Raw genomic sequence first — 23,463 nt, forward strand, 5'->3', positions numbered from 1 at the left:
CCATTAGTATCATTAAAGTGGCAATTGACGCCGTTAACATGTATTACATATAAAGTTATGAAAGAGATAAGGAGGAGAAAAGGCATGTGGAAGTAAGCAATGAATGTAAAATGTCGAAATCCTCTGTTTAACGCGATATCGGACACAGACGAACGAGAGGGGGAAGTCCCTTACGTCACTACAGCTCACGGAGAGGAGGAGCGAACAGCGAGCAAGCGGGAAGGACGAATGCTTGTAAGGTCTCTTCTGCACGGCCACCCCCTGGGAGAGAAAGCTGCAGACTTTCTCTCCTGAATGAACAATCCTGTTTGTGACTTTACCGCGCCTTTTTTATTAATTAAAGTACCAATTTTGAACCTCCAGAGACTCCATTTAGTCTCCTTTTTAAGCTTCTCTTTCCTTGACGCTGAGAATAAGAACACAGTTAACAATTGGAATGACCCCTGACGTGATTCTCGTTGCACCGGGAGAGAGTATACACGCGGCTGTTGTCCGGAGCCGCTGGCAAACCCGTTCGACACACAGAGAGCTCAAACTACGGTAAAGAAGAAGCCTGTTACGTCAAAATTCTTCAATAGTTTATGCAGAACAATCTTAGGACTGTGTGTTGGACGGCTGCTTCCGGTTCCTGAAAATAGCTGGGAAATTAATGTTAAAACAACCAAATTTATAACAATAAGAATTCCATAACACGTGGCGTTGCATTTTCACAAGCAGGGTGAATTCAAATTTCTTCTTTTTCTTACATTTAACCCTGCATGCTATTCGTTTGTCTGTTATTACATGTCGGCAGAAGGCTAATTGCTCCAAGAAGTGTTTTTTGTTACGTTTTAAGTTAACGTGAATGGTTTGAGGCAATTTAGCAGTCGGGATTGCTTGAGACAAAGAACACAATCACAGTGGAAGCTGAGAACATTACGGAGTGAGTGTTTGTGTTGAGGACAGTGTGTGGCTGTTTTTCTTTTTAAAAGTCCTTTGTGTGATGGGGAAAATCATTTCAAAGTGTTTCTTGTTATGTTTTAATTTAACGTGAATGGTTTTAGGCCATTAAACAGTGGGGACTGTTTGAGACAAGAACACAGTTAAGTGAGTGTTTTAATTACAGCAAGTGGCTTTCTTATTAAAAAAAGTCCTATTTGAGGAAAAGGCCTGAAAAGTTTAAAGCTTTCAGTGGTTGTTTTTTCTGTTTTCAAACAGACATTGCGTCTGGTTTACGACGAGAAATGCGACATTTGTGCGTTAGATAGACGATATTCTTCTGATTGTGTTTGATTAGCGTCTTGCTTTGTCCCATGATAGCGTGTTTAAACAGAGGAGATAACCATACTGGCTCTTAAAGTCAAAACATTACGTACACAGGTTGAGGGCTGTGACGTAAGGGTATGAGGCCCATTTATAATTGTAAATTACATAGAAATGTTATTTTAAACTGCAGTGTTGTTTTGTGTTGAATTTTCTAGAATTAAAAGATCACCCTCATTATTTCAACTCCGCTCTGAGAGCCACGAGGTGTTTTCAAATCCCTTTGTTCTTCAGGTCAAAGGTTGGAAAATCAGTTGCCATCTTGGCACTCAACATCCGGTTTCACTATGAGTGGTCGCATTTTCGAGAGCTCCCGCTTTGGCGGTTATTCCTCACGATTTTTTACATATTTCATCCTCCTGACAATATGGATTATGGACTCCTACCTCAACTCATCAATGAGGCAACATCACTTAGAGAAGGAGAGTAATGAAAGCGGGGATAAAATGAACCACAATGACTTTTACCTTCTCAACGGCTGGGAAAGGAAACACCTCGCTTTTGGAAGTGCAAGCATTCATGCATTATTAACTGCAAACCCGACGCGAAAGTACTTACCCCCGTCAGGCAAACTAGACCGAAGAAGTATGATCGTCTTGGTCTTATTGTTAGCGGGAGACATCCATCTGAATCCGGGCCAGGTGCAGACAAGAAGCCAGTCCTGCAGGCTCGATGAGCTAGCATCTCAATTAGCATCAGAACTAGCATCTCTTCCGCTGCAACAACAACTACGCGACGACAACAGAGACCGTGGAGACAGCGGAGACCAAGGAATAAACGGAGACTTCGAGATTCCCCCGGGGACGCCTCGGCAGACAGACACGCATGAGGCAGTGACGAGAGGAAGAGAACCGAGATCCGAGGGAACAAATATCCGCCATGTTGTTAGCCATGTTGTTAGCCACCCTGCTAGCATATCAACGGCTAAAGCTACAAAGGAGCCTCCCTCCCCCCCCCCCACCACCACCCACCCCACACCACCCCACCACGACAAGCCGGTTGCTGTAACGGACAAAGACAAATATCTGCAAGCTGACGACATTGTGCATTTAAGCAACAAAAATGGACTACATATTTTTCATCTGAACACTAACAGCCTGAGACACAAACTGGCTGAACTCAGGCAGCTATTCATGAACGGTAAGGCAAGCATATTATGCTTTTCTGAGACCAAATTGGACAATTCCATTACAGATTCAGAGATTGAAATTGAAGATTATCTTGTAGTGAGAAGGGACAGGAACGTGAATGGAGGTGGTGTCTGCATGTACATACATAAAGACACCAATTTCAAAAACCGTACTGACCTGCATCATGAAAATATTGAATCTGTGTGGGTTGAAATTATTTTTGACAATGCTAAATCTGTAATAGTCGGGACAATCTATAGACCACCGGAACAGAGTGACTTTTATGATACATTAGATGGGTGGATGGCTGATGTGGGGGATGTAGAGACAATTATTATTGGAGACTGGAACACGGATATGCAACGTAAAGACACGTCCGTCTTCAAGTCCTTCAGTAGGATTTGTGATCTGCACGGCTTCAGCCAGCTAATCACCCAACCCACCCGGGTATGTGAAACAACACAAACTACCATTGATCTCATTCTGACCTCTGACAAGTCCAGGATCTCCAGTAAAGGGGTTATAGCATGCGGGTTAAGTGATCATTATATGATATTCTGTACCCGCAAAAAGCTAAAACAAAGGGCCGGCTGTCACAAAACAGTCATATCTAGAGACCTCAAAAACTACTCTAGCGAGGCCTTTAACCTAGAACTGGAGAGCCTGGACTGGTCAGATGAGCTCAGTGGTACACAAGTTGAAGAAACATGGCTTGGTTTCAAAAACAAATTCTCTGTAATACTCAATGATTTGGCCCCCCTAAGAACAACCAGGGTAAAAAATCGCGCTGAGCCGTGGATGCACTCCGGCATACTGACCGCCATGAAAACCAGAGACAAAAAATGCTCTGAGTTTCATAAAAGTCAGTCAATGCTTTCCAAAAGCACGAGCAGTGAACTCCAGGCCCACGTGACTGAACTCAATATTGAAAGAAACAGACTAAGAAATGACGTAAGCTCCATGATCAAAACTGCCAAAAAGAATTTCATCAATGTCAAAACTGAGGAAAACAAAAATAAACCCTGTGAACTTTGGAAATTACTCAATAACCAGCTTGGCTGCAGTAAAAAACTCAAAACGAGATTTTCTAACTTAAACATAAAGACCGATAACAGGCTCATCACAGACAAACTGGATGTCGCCAAGTACGGTAATGGTACAAATCTCAACCTGTTGTTCAATGGACAGCTTCCCCCCCCCCTCCCCCCCCCCCCCATCTATGTATATACTCGCATTTTAGACTCTGTTACTAACTGTATATCTGTAGACTTGGTATGTCTTAAATGTCCGGTTAGGATGTATTAGAACGAAATCTAAAATGAAAATTGTAAATAAGCAATCTGTATGTAAAAAATCCACCTGTATGTAAATTGTAAATAAGCCATCTGTATGTCTTATATGTCTTAAATGACATGATGAATTGGAGGACCCTGATGTAAACAAGACGAAAGTCTTTCTCTGGTCTGCATCCCCTTAACAATTGTATGTTTTGAGCTGTACTGTACTGTACCCAATATACAAGCTGTTAATAAACTTTTCAATCAATCAATCAATCAATCTTGTCCCCGTGTTTACAATGAGCAATGGCAGTCGCCATTTCGTGAAATGCTAATTTGAAAGTACTCAGTCCTACTCACATGAGGCTAGGCACTCCATCTTGAGAAGGACAAATCATATTTCTTTGCAGAGTTGGAACTATAAAATAGACAGGTTATTTTACTGTGGGAAGTTTGGTATTTGTAGGGATCTGATTTTAGAAGTTTATTTTCTGCTTGCAAGTGTAAATTGAAGTTTTTTTTTAAATATTCCAGTTTGCAGATGTGTTTTGGCGTTTATGTGCTGTGTTCTTTTACCATAGAGTAGTGTTCTTACCTAGTGTAATTCTCTTTCCATTTTTAAGAAGAAAAATAAGCTTTTCTTGTTAAATAGAGGTTAGTTTTGCAACAGTAATCCCTAGTGGATTAAGCTGGAAATTACAATAGCGCATCTGCTGGAAGTACAGAATTATTACATAGAGGTAACACTCAATAGAAGTTTAATTTGTAATGTTATAAATAAACACATGCTTGATCGCCAGGATATAATTGCAAGTGGTTTCTAATTATAAGATAGGAAACTTTAAACAATACTTTTTCAAATAAGCAAACAAATGTATTGAAGCTAACACAAGTTAGGACATTTACATAATTTCATACACTTTGGTATGCACTGTACACAGTAGATTTAGATTTTCACCAGATTTCTAATTTTCATATTTTAAAGTCAAAACCATACACTGTACAATTTTTATTTGAGCATTTCAGATTTTAAAATGTGCATAATTGTTATCTTTTAATTAACTTTATTATTTAAAAAAAAAAAAATCATTAAAAAAAAAAAAAAAAATCTATAAATTGAAAAAAAAACTTAAAAAAGCCCAGATTTAAAGTTAGGTTCGGATGACATAGGATATTACTTATCAGGAACGACGGTGCTAGTCAGAGTATTGGTGCTTAATCTTTGATAATTTAATAATATTCATTCGAATAGGAAGAGTATGGAAGCCCATTTCCGCCACTTGAAAAAAATAAAATCTCCATGAAAAGTCATAATGAGATAAAAAAAGTCGAAATTATGAGATAAAAAGTCATGAGATAAAAAAAGTCGAAATTATGAGATAAAAAGTCATAATGAGATAAAAAGTCATAATTATGAGATAAAAAAGTCGAAATTATGAGATAAAAAGTCATAATGAGATAAAAAGTCATAATTATGAGATAAGAAAGTCGAAATAATTAGATAAAAAGTCATAATTATGAGATAAATGCGCATGCGCTGCAGTGGCGCTGTCTTCAAAGGTCCCTTCATCACCTTGCTGCTCTCCACCATGCAAACGGCATCTAGTCCTAAATAAGGTGACTTTTGTAAATATTAGATGTTATATAGCCTATATTGCAGCTAAACTACAACAATGCAGTTCATAGCTTTGACATTACCTGTTATGAACTATAATATATAGGCCTATGCCTATAGTTTTGTGGTAACGTTCACGCCACTAATGACAATACTGTAGGCATACTGCTGCTGCTAGCCTAACTAACCCGTAAATGTTATCTCAGCTACGGTACATACACCACTAATTATAGTAGCCTACAGTACATGTAACGCAGTGGTTAAAAAGTCATGCGTTAATTGTACATTGCACTGTCGTTCTTTATCGCTTTTCAGTTTGCTATTCTGGGGGAAATGCTAATGCCATAGCGATTATTCAGTAACATCACCAAACCGAAGTGGTACAGTCAGATAGCATGGATAGCATTCATTATGCATGTGTTGAACTTTCCTGTCGGCTCCCAGACCGTAGTCGAGGAAACAGGGGATTACTCTGTGGTCTCCCAGATATCCATTAAAAAAATGTATCTGTGGAAGCCGTGGCGCTGTAAAAAGCACGACCAATCATTTTAGCCGGCCCGGCTAAAATAACTGGATGGCCGACCTGCCTGTCAGCCTTCCATCTGTGCACAAACTTATCTCGTGTCCTCATTGGTCATGTGCGCGTTCGTGTGTGTTGGAGGAGGGGATCTATAAGGAAGTGGCAGATTTTCTCCGGTTGTGTATTTTCAAATTCTAGCGATCTCGAGCAGGTTTCTCAAACTTACACAACCTACCTTTAATGAGAAGATGCTTGAATACGAAAACGACAAACAAAAACGATTTTGTAAAAATCAACTTTAAAAATCAAATGTATTTAAGGTTACATTTAAGCTTTCATTTCATTCAACAGAGGTGGAGAGGTTTTTTCAACTGTCACAAGATGGACGAGCTATCTGACTATTTAAGGTCACGACATGTACCTGAGGAAGACATACAGCGAATGGAACAGGAGAAGGTAGTTTATATATATTTTGTTTTTATATTTCTGAACATTTCTTGTTATTGTAGTAAAGTGTCTTTATTACATGTACAGTACTTTGGCTCGACCAAAAATCGTTTTTAAATTTGCTCTATAAATGACACTTGATTTGATACAGGAAATGCTTAATTTGGACAATTCACAAATAAACATTAAAAAACCCAAAGTTTGGAAGAGCTTTGAAAATAATACCTGGTGCTGTGTATGCAGGTTTTTCATTGTTGTAATTTAATTCACTTGACCTAAGAATTCTTGATATATTTCTTCATTTTAGATGGATTCCAGTGTCATAACTCTCATGACAGATGACCAGCTGAGAGAGTATCTGCCATCCTATGGTGATCGACTGGCTGTTTTTGGATACTGTAGACGGAAGGAAAAAGAACCCACGAGTCGCAAGTCAAAGCTCTTTGAGCGACTTAGAGGAAAGCTCTCAAGAAACAAAGGTGATCATGTGTCTGAGACAGACCATCAAACCGCTCCAAAGAATGCTCAGAAGAATCAAAGAAAGATTGAAATTGGATGGGTGCATTTCAGAGAAGGGGAATTTGTGCAGGTACGCACCAAAAAGGGTGGGGGGACCAGAAAAGAGAGTGTCATGAAGGACAGTACAAAATAGAACCTAATTGAAAAGGCTGTGCAGTTGTTTTTTCCAGATGGAAAAAATGCAGAGGGGAGCCTTACTGATTTTGACATTGATTTAACGGACTTTCAGCGTCATTCATTAGAGGATAGTATCACAGTCAAGGAACTGTATGAAAAGACAAAATTACCTCTCTTACGTTTCTATTTAACAACCAAGAAGAGAGACATTGCCAGTGACATCAATCTGGTGGAAAACAATAGTGATGCAACTGCTCAAGAAGGTGAAAACACACATGCCAGACCTGATATCTATCACCTCTCTACAGACACATCTGTAAGAGATCCGGTGGAGATAAGGACTTCAGATGTCATTTTTGTTGGAAGCAGCACAGTTTTTGCAAATGAAAACAGTGATAGTGTTTCCCTTCTTTACACCACAGTCAACCCAACTGATGCATCCAGTTTGCAAGAACATGAAACACTGTTTCATGTTGGTGCTTTAGATGATAGTGGCATTGTAACTTTCCGCACAGACAGCATCTCTCTGATGGAGTACTCCAGTCTTGATGATACATTGCCTCTCTCTACGGAACTGTCTATTGAATCATCCATGCCTCCTTCAATGGATATGTTTCAGGAACAAGCCAATCAGAGAGAAAGAGTGAAGAAAATTATTGTTCTTCATCGTGGACAGATTCTCAGAGAACTTATTCTAGTGTTTTCTGAGGAAAATATCATGGAGAATGACTTTCACTTCCAAGTTATTCTTCCCGATGGAAAGCTTGAAAATGCTGTGGATGATGGAGGTGTTATGAGGGATATACTGTCCGAATTTTGGAATGACTTTTATGAGCAGTGCACTATGGGAAATGGCTTCAAAGTGCCATACCTGCGTCATGATTTTGGTAAACAAGAATGGGAAAGTGTAGGCCGAATAATCACATTTGGCTGGCAAAAAGAGAAGTACCTTCCTGTTAAACTTTCACCTGTACTTCTGGAGCAAGCTGTTTTGGGCTTTGTTGTGAGTGATCTTGTGGACAGCTTTCTCAAGTATGTGTCAGAGTCTGAGCGGGTGATCTTTGAATCTTGTCGTTCAGATTTTGAAGGTGTGGACCAAGAAGAATTGTTGGAAATCATGGATATCCACAACTGCCGGCGGCTTCCAACAGCAGATAACTTTGAGCAAATCTTGAAGGAGATTGCTCACCAAAAACTGATTCAAGAGCCTGCTTTTGTGATTGAACAGTGGAACAACACACTTGCACCTCTTAGATCAGAGCTGAAAGGGATTGCAGCAGTCTATGAAGAGCTACAACCAACATCAAGAAAGATCATGAGATCAATGACTTACCCCAGTACACAGAATGCCCAGGAGAAACAAATGGTCAAGTATGTTAGTGCATATCTTAGAGAGTCAGACACCCAGCACCTCTCCCTTTTCCTCAGATTTTGCACAGGATCAGATTTGTTCACAGGAAAGAGCATCACTGTCAGCTTCACACAACTTCAGGGATTTCAAAGAAGACCTGTTGCTCATACATGTGGCTGTTACTTGGAGTTGCCAGTCAGTTACGACCACTACCCAGATTTTCGAAATGAAATGAACAAAGTCTTAGATAGCAACGTGTGGGTAATGGATATTGTCTAAGATACAAAGATTTCAGCTTACAGCAACTAGACTGCAATCAGAGGTTCACGTTTAGGATTTGTAGGTTATCCAGATTATTGTGAAGGAAGTAATCCAGCTTGTTTAACCTTCCTGAGTGTCACCGCATCAACATCTTGTCAATATTTCTTTACTGCTTTTAGCCACTTTTGTTGAACATTGTTTTCAGTTTAAGAACATGTTTACGTTTCAATGCAGATAACTTTCTGTGAATACCTCAGTTAAGGAAGTAGTTTAAGATTGATGGTTTATATTGCTAGACTTCACTAATAACCTGAGTCTAAATCAGTTATTTCAGACAACAATGTATATATTCCTTTGTTAAGCACTATTCTATTCAGATGCTGTTCTTGTTATTTACCAAAAGACAGTTTGGCATTTAAACCACTCATAAACGTATCGATGGATTACGATTAAAGGCTGCTGATACTGTAGCAAGTTAAATTAAAATGCAGTCAAAATGAAAACAGCAATTTTGATTTCAGAGGTTTATTGAAGTCTGCCAGCTGATTGGTTGGATTCAGATAAATGGAGCATGAATGAAAACAGCAATTTTGTATGCTATCTGTTTAAATAATTGAATAAATAATTATTAAATGTGTGTAAAATTGTTTTTACACATAGTCAATCTAAGGGCAACACATGACTTTGTTTGTGTGTACATACAAATATATGTACTGAGAATATTTGGTACATATTTGACGTGTCTCAAACAGCTACAATTATATTTTCATTCATCACAGGTTAAAGTATATCATAATTCTGACAATTGCAATCAGTATATATATTTCAATTTGTTCTGGAATGAAACAGGAAACAAATACACATTTCTGAAATATAAATTGTGACACTGCCCCAGGAAAGTTAATGATCCAGTTCATTGTTCATCAGTTGTCTGAGTGTGATATACAGGTTAACAGTTTCAAACACATCATTTGTTAATTTCAGATTATACTCTGACATTAGATCCACACAGATATGGAACACATCTTCATCACATGGGAAGTCCTTGAACACACACTCATCAAGGCAGACTTGAACTTTCTCCAGGTCCACATGGTGCAAACAATCTGCCTCCATACAGATGAGGGACTGCATGCAATATGGAGGGACGTCCATGGGGTGATCGTGAGTTATGGACTTGACGGACTCTGTGATTGTTCCAAGTCAATACAACCTCATTAAGTTCTTCCTAGGAGGCAAATAATATTCAGTCAAATAGAATGTATAAAAATACTGGGCAGTGGTGATTACTGCCTTAGTCAAGTATACTCCTGACCCATGGTTTGTTATATTTGTGAGATGTGTCTTCTAGTTGTACTATGGTAGGTTGGCACAATCATATTAATAACTGTCAAATGTAAATTGCAGCAGTGCAACTAATGTTATATCTTAACAGCTATAAAAATGTGGTGGATAAACCCGAAAATAAACCCTACTTATTTGACACAGCTACTCTGAATACCCACATATTTTTGTTAGCCAGAAACAATAACTTATTATTCACTCTCTCCACGGAAAACAGGCAATTTCTATTTTACACATGGTCATTTGTGGCTCTTTAAAAATATTCACCACATTCAACATTTATTTATTTCATAATGTGACAAGTACCTGTATTATTTGTAGAAAGCAGAACTGGATCAAGGACTTGTCCAAGAAGTTGTCTGAGAAGTAGCCATCTACACTCAGTTTGTCAAAAAGGTCCATCCAAAACTGGACACACTCACTTCGCAAGGTCAGCCACCATCGTTCAATACGTTGGTTTCCAGTGCTTGGACCAAAGGTTACATTGTCTGTTTCAGCTTGGTTCTCAGAAAAATGCAAAAACTGCTGCATTTCAGCCATATGGCCATTTTCTGTTCCTAAATCAAGTCTGAGTCTGGCAGGGCACCCACCAGCATTGATAACAGCATCAATAAAGTAGCCAGCGATGATCTTCGGGTCTTTGTTTGTTTTGTAAGCTTCAAGCCATATCATCTTTCTGGAAAACCCGTCAATGCATCCACTGATTGCAATTCCAAATGGCTTAAGCTTGTCGTAACCATCAATGTGCCATACATAGTTTGGACCACAGCTGTGGTAGATGCGCCTTCGCAGTCTGTTTCTTGACCTCAGATCAACACCTTCACCATCCAATAACTGTAGCAGTATTCGCACTGTTTCTCTGTCAGTCACAATTCCATGTAACCAACATTTTTGGTGCATCCATCTGTAACCATGACACTGACCAGATGTTTCCAGTTGCTGTTCAATGAAGGTTGCCACCTCAGCCACATCGGTTTTATTCTTTCGACGCCAGAGCTGCTTCTTGCTTAAAATCCTTTCAAGGGTGCGTTTGCTTAGTACAACTCCATGTGAATCAGCAAGCAAATTAAGTATTTCATCTGTTGTAAATCCACGTTTAAAGTAGTCCTCAATGTACTCACAATCCATTTCCGTATCAAGATAAATAGGATAATTCGAGCCAAAGAGCTGCTAGTTTGTCTGTTGTGACAAAGTGTCTCTTTTTATCTCATAATTATGACTTTTTATCTCATAATGACTTTTTATCTCATAATTTCGACCTTTTTATCTCATAATTATGACTTTTCATGGGGATTTTATTTTTTTCAAGTGGCGGAAATGGGCTTCCATAATTGTTCCATAATGTTATAAATAAACACATGCTTGATCGCCAGGATAGAATTGCAAGTGGTTTCTAATTATAAGATAGGAAACTTTAAACAATACTTTTTCAAATAAGCAAACAAATGTATTGAAGCTAACACAAGTTAGGACATTTACATAATTTCATACACTTTGGTATGCACTGTACACAGTAGATTTAGATTTTCACCAGATTTCTAATTTTCATATTTTAAAGTCAAAACCATACACTGTACAATTTTTATTTTAGCATTTCAGATTTTAAAATGTGCATAATTCTTATCTTTTAATTAACTTTATTATTTAAAAAAAAAAAAAATCATTAAAAAAAAAAAAAAAAAAATCTATAAATTGAAAAAAAAACTTAAAAAAGCCCAGATTTAAAGTTAGGTTCGGATGACATAGGATATTACTTATCAGGAACGACGGTGCTAGTCAGAGTATTGGTGCTTAATCTTTGATAATTTAATAATATTCATTCGAATAGGAAGAGAGCATGTCACCAAAACAAACTAAACTGGGACTAGACGCAGATATCAAGGAAAGGGTAATAATCTGATCAGATGCTTTAACCTTTCCAATTAAAATAACTATATGGAGGGAAGATGAAGAAAGATTTATAAGAGTTACAAGTCTGATACTCCATCTGGAATATGCCAGCCTATTGGCACACAGCATAAATGTGGTCCGAGTAGCAGACCTGCCAGTGAGGGAAGACATAGCAGAAAAAACAAAAGACACCGTAGCTTGTAGGAACAAGACAAGGAGAAGGGAGGGGAAACTTCCAGAGAAGGCAGGGCAGACACCTCCAACAATTCAAGCTCAGGAAGAACCAGAGAATGCAGGGCAGACACCTCAAACTGGTAAATCTCAGATAGTGCCAGAAAATCAGAAGCAGAACCAACAACCAGGAGGTTTCCATGATGACAACGGAGGCAGGGGGTCCCAGAGATGTCAAAGACGAACAGGGGTGCCAAACATGACCCAAATGTAACTGACACCCTGGTATCAATCACAGCAATGAGGAAGCTCAGAGGGCCAGACTAACAGATGATGCATCCTCAGCCCAAGGGTATTTTGAAACCCAGCTACATTGAGCCATATCTGTCACCACAGGAGGGAGAGGTTTAATGTTATTTAAAGAGATAGTGAGTAGCATATTGCATTTACACATAAAGCATCCACAGATTAGTAGAAGATTAAAACATAGTAGAACATTTCGCAGACTATTTTTGTAATTATGAGAAGGATAGAGATTACGAGTGATGTTGTTCCCCCACACAGAAAACTATTGTGTCCACACAGCTAGTGAGGTCAAGACGATGGGGTTTCCACCCAAAAATATGAAGATGGAAACCTAGTACTCGCCCAAGACGGAGGATCCATACCGAATCCTCCTGTTTACACCGACTGCAGTTCAAGGGGCGGCGATACACCTGATGTGGAGCTGTTGAGACCTAAAAACAGAAACTCGATTCTGCTGTGGTGAGGTCTGGCTACAAAGGGAGGTGTCCGATAGGGTCGCTTGTCTCAAACCAGTGAAGAAGTCAACAAGAACCCAGCAGAACTAGAGAGTGACTGTTAGCGGGAGAACAGTGACAGAGCGACAGAGACTGGCACAACATTTTCCAGCCAGTACATAGATAGACCCCGTCAGAAGACCGGGGCTGTGTTTAAAGGGGAACTTCATTTATTGTTAGTGGAAGTGTAGTTTTTTAGTCAAACAATTATGTGATTTATCGAGTCAGATTACATTTTTCTCATAAACACCATTTTATAATCGGTCTGAAGTATCTGTTTTAAGGCAATGAGCTGCAGATTAAATAACATAACACTGATTGAGAGCTTGGATGAAGAAGTAGGGTTTTTACAACAGTTTCAAGAATCAGTTTTTATTTATTTATTCTTGAGTAATTTTACTGATTTATAATGTAGTGCGTAAGGCAATATCTCATTTTGAGTAAGGGGCACCAGCCCTTCATGCATGTCACCCTCTGTGAGAATAGTTCGTATTTTCTCTCTAGTTTAGAGAAATATTATTTTATCATATCTTTGTTCAGCAGTATCAAACAATCCTCTAATCCTAGAATTATTGAGACGCATTAGCGACACCAGGGGTATTGTTTTTCGCAGCAACAATGATACCAGGACAAAAGCCATTATTGCAACAAGTAAACCATTTTTTGTGCTAAATGGCAGATTTTAGTGAATATGTTTTTATTAGGGCCGGGACTCGATTAAAAAAATTAATCTAATTAATTAGAGGCTTTGTAATTAATTAATCGAAATTAATCGCATATTTAATCACATATATATATTTGACCTGAGAACAGTGAGTAGCAATTTTTTTCACATGGATTTTAGTATACCATTAGGCGCATTCACACCGCAGTACTTTTCCCACAAAGGTTCATGAGAATTTAGTTCATGAGAACTCTTTGAACCTGGGGGTGGATTAGGCAAATGAAGCCGCTGACGTCACTTCTTCTTCTTCTGCTTTGGGTTTACTGGCAGGCCGCAAACCACTTCACGGCGTATACTGCCGCCCAAAGTCCCCGGCCGGAAGTCCCCGGAGTTGGGGAGTGGCTTCAGTAGAAGCTGCTGGGACTCCCAGCAGCCTTCCGAGTAAATCGCCAGAACGCCGACACTTCCTCATCTCCACCGCTCCCATGTTTTATTTTGTGTTGCCATAAGTTAGTCTCTCTGCGTTTCTGCGCTGGGCTAATGCTAATAATGCTAATGCGAGGATAATAAAATGGCGGCTTCACAAAACGTTTTGGGAGTTTTACGGGGCGTGGTTTGCAATCCACCCAGCCAATCAGAAATATAGCTCTTTTCTCACAAGAGAGCCGTACGAAAGTCCCTGCTCTCTAGCAGGGACTTTCGTGGGGGTAAAAAGGTTCTCATGAACTAATTTTAGTACAGGCTCTTTTTGGTGTGACCGCGATAAAAGAGGCTAACGTCCACGCTAGCTTCCACGCTAGCTGCTATATGTTTTGCATTGAGGTGATACTTGAGGCTTGATGTGCTGAGGTGATATGCGAATTCCTGTTTGCATAATTTGCACACAACCGTGCTCTGATCGACGCTTCCATCCGTCCGTTCTTTAAAACAACATTTCCCACTGTTGTTCACTGTGGTTTGTTGTTGTCTGAAGTCATGAACGTTAGTTGGTGCTCCAGTATAATCGGTACGCCTGAAACTCATCCAGTAAGAAACGTTCCGCGGTGCAAAAATAAGTGCGATTAAAATGCGTTAATTTTTTTAACGCGTTAATTTTTGTGTGATTAATTAATCTTAATTAACGCGTTAAAGTCCCGGCCCTAGTTTTTATACCATCAGAAAGCCATACATCATACGATATTTTGTACTTCTTATGGGTACACGGAGAAGTTATATTTATTTAATGCAACGTTATGGTTTTTACATGTCCTGTTCAGAATAGGGTAATCATTGCAATATTAATTGAGCATGTTCTGCTCAAAGGAGGGAGTGTCATGATTATACAGATATATTGATTTCAGTGACGTTGTAGTTAATAAATAATAACATGTAGTTAACAATAGGTCTCATAACGACAAAAGGTATGCCAAAGCTTGGGCCTCCTCCAAGGAGGGAGTGGTCCAGTTTTAGATATTAGACGAATAAAAGTAATGAATATGTCAGAACTCTGAGTAATATTATCCAAGTTTTGTCTACACAGGCTAAGAAAGCTACAGAGATACCAGACGAGACACCAGAAGAGACTCCTGTTCGGCCAGGTGATTGGGTGAGGGTGAAAGTTCACAAAACACAGTGAGCTGATCCCGGTGGACGGAACAGTGAGAAGTTGTAATGAACTTCACACGCGCTCCGGTTTAAAGGTAAAGAAAAAGGAGCAAATTGACACCACCTCACACATTGTCACCCTTCACTGGCAACTTCCAGAAAATTATTGGGAGTTAGGACTGATTTGGCAGAGCTGGAACAAAACAATAAATAGAAATAAGATAAAGATAGAAACAGCTCAAAAGACGAATTGTCTATAGATTTTTATAGATTGTACACTAAAGTGAAAACCTATTTTTGTTTTACATCTGAAAAAGAGTCACATTTTTGTATACGTTATTATAGTACTCATTATTTAAATTCTGTAACTGACACCAAGGGAGAAAATAGAGATGATGTCAAGAACAAAGCCAAAGCAATTGTGGGGTCCCCTAGGGATAAGAGTCAGAATAGCATTGTTGATTGTGCTCATTACACGTGGCGCCTTTCTGGTTAGATGGGGAGTACAATATCAAGTAAGACATGGATCCATTAGTCCACTCATAGAGAATGCTCACATCACTAACAAAACTCCAGCTGTGTTTCAGAGAGTTTCACTTATCCCTAGAGCCAAAAGATCAGCTGAGCAACAAGAGGAGGAGTTATAAATACTCGGTCCCAAAGGTGAGGCGGTTACAATCAAGATGATTCAACCCCTATATATGCAGTTATTGTATCAAATGATGAGATGGGTTTAAGTGATTGGGATATTTACAGATTAGGGGAATCTCCAAATACACTGGATCCATGTTTTAGTCTGTGCCAGAAACACCCCTATTAAGTTTATGGACAACCGACCGGTGACCTGAGCACAATTATTGAAAATTATTACAGTAGAAACAGGCTACTAACCCACAAGTACAGCTTTGTACGTACAAACTCTATGAACAAAATTCCCCAGCAGATTGTGGCGACATTGCAGATATGTTCAGTCACAAAAGTTACTTATGTTCTAAATAACAGTGAGATTTAAAGTAATGGAGAAAATATGGGGACGTTCTTTTATACTGTGGTGCTTGAAACATGTAGGTATTTTTAATTTATAGAAGAAAATGGTTTCCTGAAAGAGTTATTTGGAGTAGCCATGTTACAGTGGGTGGAAACAATGTTTAGGGATATGGCACAACCATTAGTAGACATTAATTGGGTTTAGATGACATTTAACATCTAAGACAGATAGTAAGATTAGGAAAATAGAGTGGAAAGGATTGGATATGTTTTACCTCAGTGTGTTAGAATTAACTATAGGTAATGCGGCCCGAGATCTCTCTCTCTCTCTCTCTCTCTCTCTGCCTGTCAGACTGCTACGACCCCATCTTTAGACAAATGACCTCACCACAGGAGACTCCTCCATCAAACAGACAGACAACCCGAACCAACAACGACCTGAGGCATCCAGAACCATCTCCACCTGAGGCATCCAGAACCATCTCCACCTGAGGCATCCAGAACCAAACCAGCATGCTGACAAAGAGGCAAACTCTCATCGGTCCCTCAAACAGGACATGAAGTTCCAAACTGTGCTGCGAGATTTGGCACAAGAGCAGAGTGTGGGACATGAGAGCAGAATACACCACTCCATGCAACAGCGTAGAGACTGAAAAGGAGGAGATGAAATGCAAAGCAGTTGGGCCACTGAAAATAATTACAGCGGGAAGATCCAAGTGCGGATGGACTGAGGAGAAGACAGGACGGAGGAGAGGACAGAACCAGAGGAGTTGGCATGGGCCAGCAGAACGTGAGGGGGTCGTGGCTTGACGACCAGAGGGGGAGAGAAGGAACACAGGAGTGAGTGAGTTTACACATAAACACACTTATTAGAAAATAATCCTAAAAACACACTGAGGGTAGAACATATTATTCAATCTTTTCATAATATAAACAAATTATTCTTATAGAGATTCTTATTCATGTGAGAATTTGGGGAAGATTTAATTTGTTACAATATAGATAGGCAAATCTTTACTTGAATGGAAAATGTTAAAGGTAGAGCTGGAACCAAGCCAAAGAAAGTATTCCAATCTAGAGTATTGGTTTCACCATTGTAGCATGGTTGTTACCATAGGAGAACTGTTAAGGTGGAAACAACATTTGTTTGTCGTCCAAGATGTAGAGTTTTAAAAAGACATAGAAAAAGAGCGATTGAAGATTTTAATTTTGAAAAAACTAGTATAATTGGGAGTAATACATGCGGGGCTTTGGATCACTCATTTTAATGGTGATCGTTCAGGGAGAAGGGGTTGCTCAACCCACCCTGCAGATGTTTTCAATCTTACTTGCAGCTTCAGAGGGAGCGCACGGCACCAGAGTATGAGTTTTAAAAGACAAGTGCCACCACCTCCTAATGCTCATCCATTTAATCAGTGATGACCTGACATTTAGAGATGTTATTTAAAAGGAGAAACATATCTGCCATGAGTGAAAATTCCTGAATTGAACTACAAACCATTAATGAAATGACTTCTGTTTTTAAAGTCCTTGTTAAAGCACCCAAGGTTCCACACACTGTTAAGGAGGTTAGCATAGTTATTTAAGTAGACCAGAAATGAAAATAAATTAGTATAATGAGTTATTGATATTCCACCGGTTTTCACACCATTTCAGGGACTTTATCACTGCATTAGAACAGACCACCCCAAAGCCAGTAGGGCTAAGAGACCAGTCCCAGGGGGAGTTTAGGCTCCAGGGTACAAGGATAGCATAGGGGTGCCCAGGGGAGGCCTAGATGTTGCACTAATTCCATGTCCTAAAATACCGATTGATTACAACGGCCTCTTCTAGAGAACATATTACTTTCATACCTTAAATGATATGAAAGGAGGGAGGGTAAATTTCTCATGGGGGACAGTTACAAATGCTAGTAGAACAGGACGATCCACCCCTGTATACAGATGAATGAAAATGATGAGTTAGTTTGAATGATGTTACATGATATGGATGTTCAGAGACCAGGTTGTTAAATGAATGTCCAGCCAATGTGATTCTTTAAATGATGAAATCATGTGAAGAAGTGAGCAAAATAAAATGCTAAAATGGAGTGAATCCATTTCAATTTATAATATACTATTCCAAGATGGTATATTTTTATTATTACATTACACTGGACCAAGATAGTTTATTTCATTTTTATTATTTTTCACTGTTCTAATATGATGGATCCCATGTTTTATAAATCATTGCTATTCTGAAATGGGTCATTTCTTTTCACTTTGTAAAAACAAGTGCCTTAACACTGAGCGTGGTATGGGAACGGTTTCTGTGAAAGGAGGGAGGAAGAAAAGTTCTGATACCAAGCCATTGCTGCTATTTTGAAGAACCATATTGAATGTTAACACTAGAAGTTATGCACAAGGTAAAACTTGTATGTTTGAATACAGTCAAGGTATTTTTGTATTTTTGTAAAGTTGAGGCTATTCGAACCATTCCATTTTGATTGTATGTTTTTGATATGAGTTATGTACTATGCAGAGTTCAGATTTTAGTTTTAGGTGTGTAAGGAGGACTGTTAGAAATTAAAATCAATGTTTTGATAGCATAATGTACCTTAAACATACCGTCAGTTTAAATGCTGTTTTATACTGAAAAACCAGAAGTTCTTGTGCACAACCAGTTAAGCTTTTATTCTGAAAATCCTTCATGACGACATCCGGGACTACCGCCCATTAGTATCATTAAAGTGGCAATTGACGCCGTTAACATGTATTACATATAAAGTTATGAAAGAGATAAGGAGGAGAAAAGGCATGTGGAAGTAAGCAATAAATGTAAAATGTCGAAATCCTCTGTTTAACGCGATATCGGACACAGACGAACGAGAGGGGGAAGTCCCTTACGTCACTACAGCTCACGGAGAGGAGGAGCGAACAGCGAGCAAGCGGGAAGGACGAATGCTTGTAAGGTCTCCTCTGCACGGCCACCCCCTGGGAGAGAAAGCTGCAGACTTTCTCTCCTGAATGAACAATCCTGTTTGTGACTTTACCGCGCCTTTTTTATTAATTAAAGTACCAATTTTGAACCTCCAGAGACTCCATTTAGTCTCCTTTTTAAGCTTCTCTTTCCTGGACGCTGAGAATAAGAACACAGTTAACAATATGTTTCAAAATGCCTTGTGTAAGTTTATCTCTTGAGAATGAGATAAAAAGGGGGAATTGTGCGAAAATTGAAGTAACTTGAAAGTTTGAAGTGAAAGTTTGATACAGCGTATTTTTGGTATATTCATCTTAATGTCCCCTGATATATAAGAAGTGTGTTTTTATATATTCATGTGTGTACTTAATTACTTTGTATCATTTTACCATGATGTCATCGTTGTTATGTGGATGCTGTTGCCTTATTGATCTCTGGTGTTGTTGCCTCATGGAAATGAGCATGGATAAATGTTTTTGTTGTGGATTGTTTCCAAATGAGCAGATTAAATCCTGCAGTTGAGCTACAAACAAGCTAACATTTCTGCCTCGTGTGTTTTTCATATACAGAGGTAGAGTCTGCTGCTGGCCCAGGTACCACTAGGCCTGAGGCCAGTAACATATCAATAATAATAGTCTCTGTAACAAGGAAGTTGGAAATATGAGGAGTAAAACCATTGTATTTGGAGTAAGATGAGAGCAAGGGAATATTCTTTAGACACAACTCAAGTCTCTGGAATGTGCAGAAAGGGTGTGTGTGAATGTCTATGCAAGAATGTGTGATATCGGACACCAGATGTGTTTTGCTCCACAATAACAGACTCTTGTTTCCGGGTCCTCTGCTGGCTCGCGCTGATACGCTACTAAAGCCCATCATTTGTATATGGGCCAATAGATTACCTGTATGGGAGTACCATCCACACAGCTCCTCCCGTTGGTCTTACAATATATCCTGTTGAGTCCTTGTGTCCGGTCTCTTTTCCTCCTGCCGTCAAGACTGATGATGTTCTCCCGGCATTAGGACCAGGGCAGGGGTGGGCCTACCCCTTTGAGAAGTGTATTGTATTCTTACCTTTTATCATTAAAACAGATTATTGTTTAACCCCTATCCTGGTTGTTTTGAGTTTTCCTTCTTTTAAAAAAAACTCATATAGGATCGGCGCGGAGCAGATATATCTGCCCCAACAGAATGGTGACCCCGACGTGATGACCAGGGGCGTCGCCTGGGGTAGGCATCCAGGGCTTTAATTCTCCCTCAATAATATAATACATTAACCTACTTTACCTATAGGACGGACGGCAGAATTGTAATTTCCCATGTTCAGTGAATGCAACACAGAGGCACGACGCCACCAGACCAATCAGAGAGTTGCATGGAAATAAACGTGTTTTATTGGCTGACAGGTACGTACCTCTCCTCTGTGACAATGTTTAAACTTTAAACTGTCAGCCCCGGACGCGGAGATTCTGAAGATGGACATTAGACATTTTGTTAATAAAAAAGACGGCAATTCTCAAGTGGTGGCTCACACAACAACCCCAGAGCCACCACCTGAGCCAGGTGAACAAGGTATGTATCTGTCAGTGTGAGGGATTCATTTTGTCTTTACTTAAGATATCTGACCTGTCGGCCTGTTGACGTTTACGACGAAGCCGAAGTCTGTTATCTGTCTTAAGGAATGGGAAGTTTCACCTATTACTGACATTATGAGTTTTATGACCGGTCAACTCTCGGTCACAAGAGCCATAAAGTCAAGTAAGTAATTCAGTACCTCCAGGTGATCACTACACCTTCCCCCAATATGTGAGTTGACTCTGAGTGAAGCGAATTAAAGGTCTGCCAAGATGAGAAGGGATTCAGAATTGACATGGCAACCCACCAGTGCAGTCAGAACTTTCTGCTGCTGTGATTTGTGATATGAATTCTCCGGCCGATGCTTGTAATAAATTGCCAGTGTTTGACATCAGAACTCCTGCTCGTCCCGTGTCTCTCTGAGTCCTGACTATCCATTGCTACAGAAGTTTCCCTTACAGTCAGTAAACTTACAAGTTATGCGAACATGTAAGCAAAGCATAAATTACAGCTACGTTGACATTACTTTGAATCGCGCGGGTAAGCTAAACAGTTAGCAAGTAGCTATAGTTAGCCAGATATATTAAATAAACACTTTGTCATACAATATAAATGTTGTGTTTTTTAGCGTTACTTGGTGATTTCAAAGAAAGCTCTCTGGGAAATGTTGACTTACTGTCAGTGTTTGACATGAAGCTAGAAGCTACCTTACAGTAGTACACAGTTGATTCTGATTCATGAGTCCTAGGGAAGGGACACTATGCTCCCAAATATTAAGCCTTGACCCGCATCTTAAAATTGATATGATCAAAAAATGATCTGCATTGTCGGAGGCCTTTTTTCCTCATTATCATGTCAAATTGTACAGCTTTCCTTAGTTTTGAATGCAGAAAGATGACTATATTAGAGTATTAAGTGAAAATGACTATATTAAAGTGTTATGTGAATATATTAAGTGAATTACTCAAACTGCATTTGTATAGGAATGATTCTGTCCTATTGGCAGATAACTATTCTTAACAGTGATATCTACAAGAGGATTCCAATGTAAATTTAACTATTTTCAATTGGTTAGTATTACATTTTGTGACAGTGTGGTGACACTCATTTTAATGAAGACACATTTGTGTATCTTGAAATTCATTTATTTGACAGAGCTGGAAACTGATTGACTTAAAATACTTGTTTGTCTTTACCTACACAGTCATCACAGATGAGCCAAACAGAGTAGAGGATGAAGAAAGGAGAACAGGAGAAAGGGACACACAAGAAGGAGATACAACAGATAAGAACAACAATGAACAGGAACACCAGAACAGACAAGAGTCAATGGGTAACTGGGGAACTGATTTAGGGACTGCAGATACAAGGCCAAGGCAAGTGAGACATCACTGCTTTCCATCCGGCATGTTTGGCCAGCAAAATAGATCATTTCAACCAAGTTGATTTGATACTTTTAAATGGCTCGAATATTCTACAACTGCCAATGCAGCATTCTGCTTTAGTTGTAGATTATATGGCAAACCAAAGCAATCAAGGGATCAAAGGGACACCCTCACCACCTCAGGATACAGAAACTGGAAGCGTTCATTGGATTATTTTCGAGAACATGAAAAGTCAAACATACACAAGGCCTCAATTATTCTCTGGAAGAGCTTTAAAGCCACTCAGGTCCACGGGGACATCACACAGCAGCTACATGCTGCAAATGTCAGTGAGATTCAGGAACGTAGGGAGTATCTGAAACGCATAGCAGCAGTGACAGCCTTACTTGGGAAGCAAGGTATTACTGTTTTTGTAGTTCTAGACATTGACTATTAGCAGTTTATAAATAAAGTTTATAAATAAAGCTGTATTGTATATATATATATATTAGTGCTGTAATTAATTTTTGGAATTAATTGCGTTAAAATATTTAACGCATTTAACGCATGTGCAGAATGGCCCGCCCCATACCAGTGGCAGCGCCAGGGTATGGCTGGGGTAGGCTACACCCATACCAAGAAATGGCTTAGCCCCACCATGAAAAATGATGTTAAGTAAGCAAAATAAAGTCTGCCAACTCGCGCGGAGTAAATTGCACAGACAGCAGTTAGTAAGATTGATTTCAGTAGCCACGGTTTTGAAAACTTTTGTCACGTAGTGATCGTCTTCTCAATAGAACATCTTTGATAACGGCGTGGTGTTGTTGCAGGAAGTCCCGACGGAGAGTACTTTTGCTGTAGTACAGGGGTGCACATAACTGGTACGCAGGTTATGTGCGTAATCTGAAATGCGTACCGTCACTTGTGTCTCAAAGCGCATTTGCGTACCGACGTACTTGTGAAGCTTTTCCAGAAGGCGGTTAGATCATCGGACGACAGAGTCGGTCTCCGTGGGCACAGACAGGGCTGCTGTTAACGTCGGTCTGTACAACGGAATTGTGCCAAAACTACGCCAACCGGCTGCGGAGGGAGACTCCCCCCCTTCACTGGAGAACTGCGCTAAAACAGCTGATCACAACGTTCACACTCTGTGGTCACGAAGTACTCCACTAGCCGCCGCCGCCGCCGCCCCCCCCTCTGTCGACTTTCCTGAAGTACTCCCCCGTTGATAGAAATCAACACATAATGAATTAAGACCCCACGGTTTGATGATTGATAGGTGTGTGGGTTGTCTTTCATTTTGACACGCAGAAAAATGTTATAATAAACATAGATACTGTATGTTAAATGGATATATCCGCCTTCTTTCATTTATCTTTCCATTCCCACAACAATATACATAAATAAATGGCATATTTTGGACATAGTTCGAATGGTGATTAATCATGATTAATTAATTTTTAAGCTGTGATTAATCTGATTAACATTTTTAATCGTTTGACAGCCCTAATATATATATACTGTTATTTCACACACGCTAAATGGAGGAATTATTTCTGATTTGAGTTGCATTTTTGAAAGAATAAGCCA

At 39.4% G+C, this 23,463-nt stretch overlaps 1 protein-coding gene across 4 annotated transcripts; it reads left to right on the plus strand.

Annotated features, from left to right (window-relative positions):
- The first annotated feature begins 267 nt into the window (after nucleotides 1–267).
- On the plus strand, nucleotides 268–9,172 carry LOC117552848. 4 transcript variants are annotated; one of them, XM_034226511.1, is made up of 3 exons: nucleotides 268–922; nucleotides 6,196–6,300; nucleotides 6,599–9,172. In XM_034226511.1, the coding sequence occupies exon 3, from the start codon at nucleotides 7,457–7,459 to the stop codon at nucleotides 8,555–8,557; it is 1,101 nt and encodes a 366-aa protein (XP_034082402.1). In that variant the 5' UTR covers nucleotides 268–922; nucleotides 6,196–6,300; nucleotides 6,599–7,456; the 3' UTR covers nucleotides 8,558–9,172. The 4 variants fall into 4 exon arrangements, with proteins under 4 accessions (XP_034082402.1, XP_034082403.1, XP_034082404.1 ...); XM_034226512.1 differs by having other exon boundaries at nucleotides 268–718; XM_034226513.1 differs by lacking the exon at nucleotides 268–922 and adding an exon at nucleotides 5,206–5,535.
- The last annotated feature ends 14,291 nt before the right edge of the window (nucleotides 9,173–23,463 follow it).

Source organism: Gymnodraco acuticeps, unplaced genomic scaffold (assembly GCF_902827175.1).
Source record: "Gymnodraco acuticeps unplaced genomic scaffold, fGymAcu1.1, whole genome shotgun sequence".
In the NCBI taxonomy this organism is placed as follows: domain Eukaryota; kingdom Metazoa; phylum Chordata; class Actinopteri; order Perciformes; family Bathydraconidae; genus Gymnodraco; species Gymnodraco acuticeps.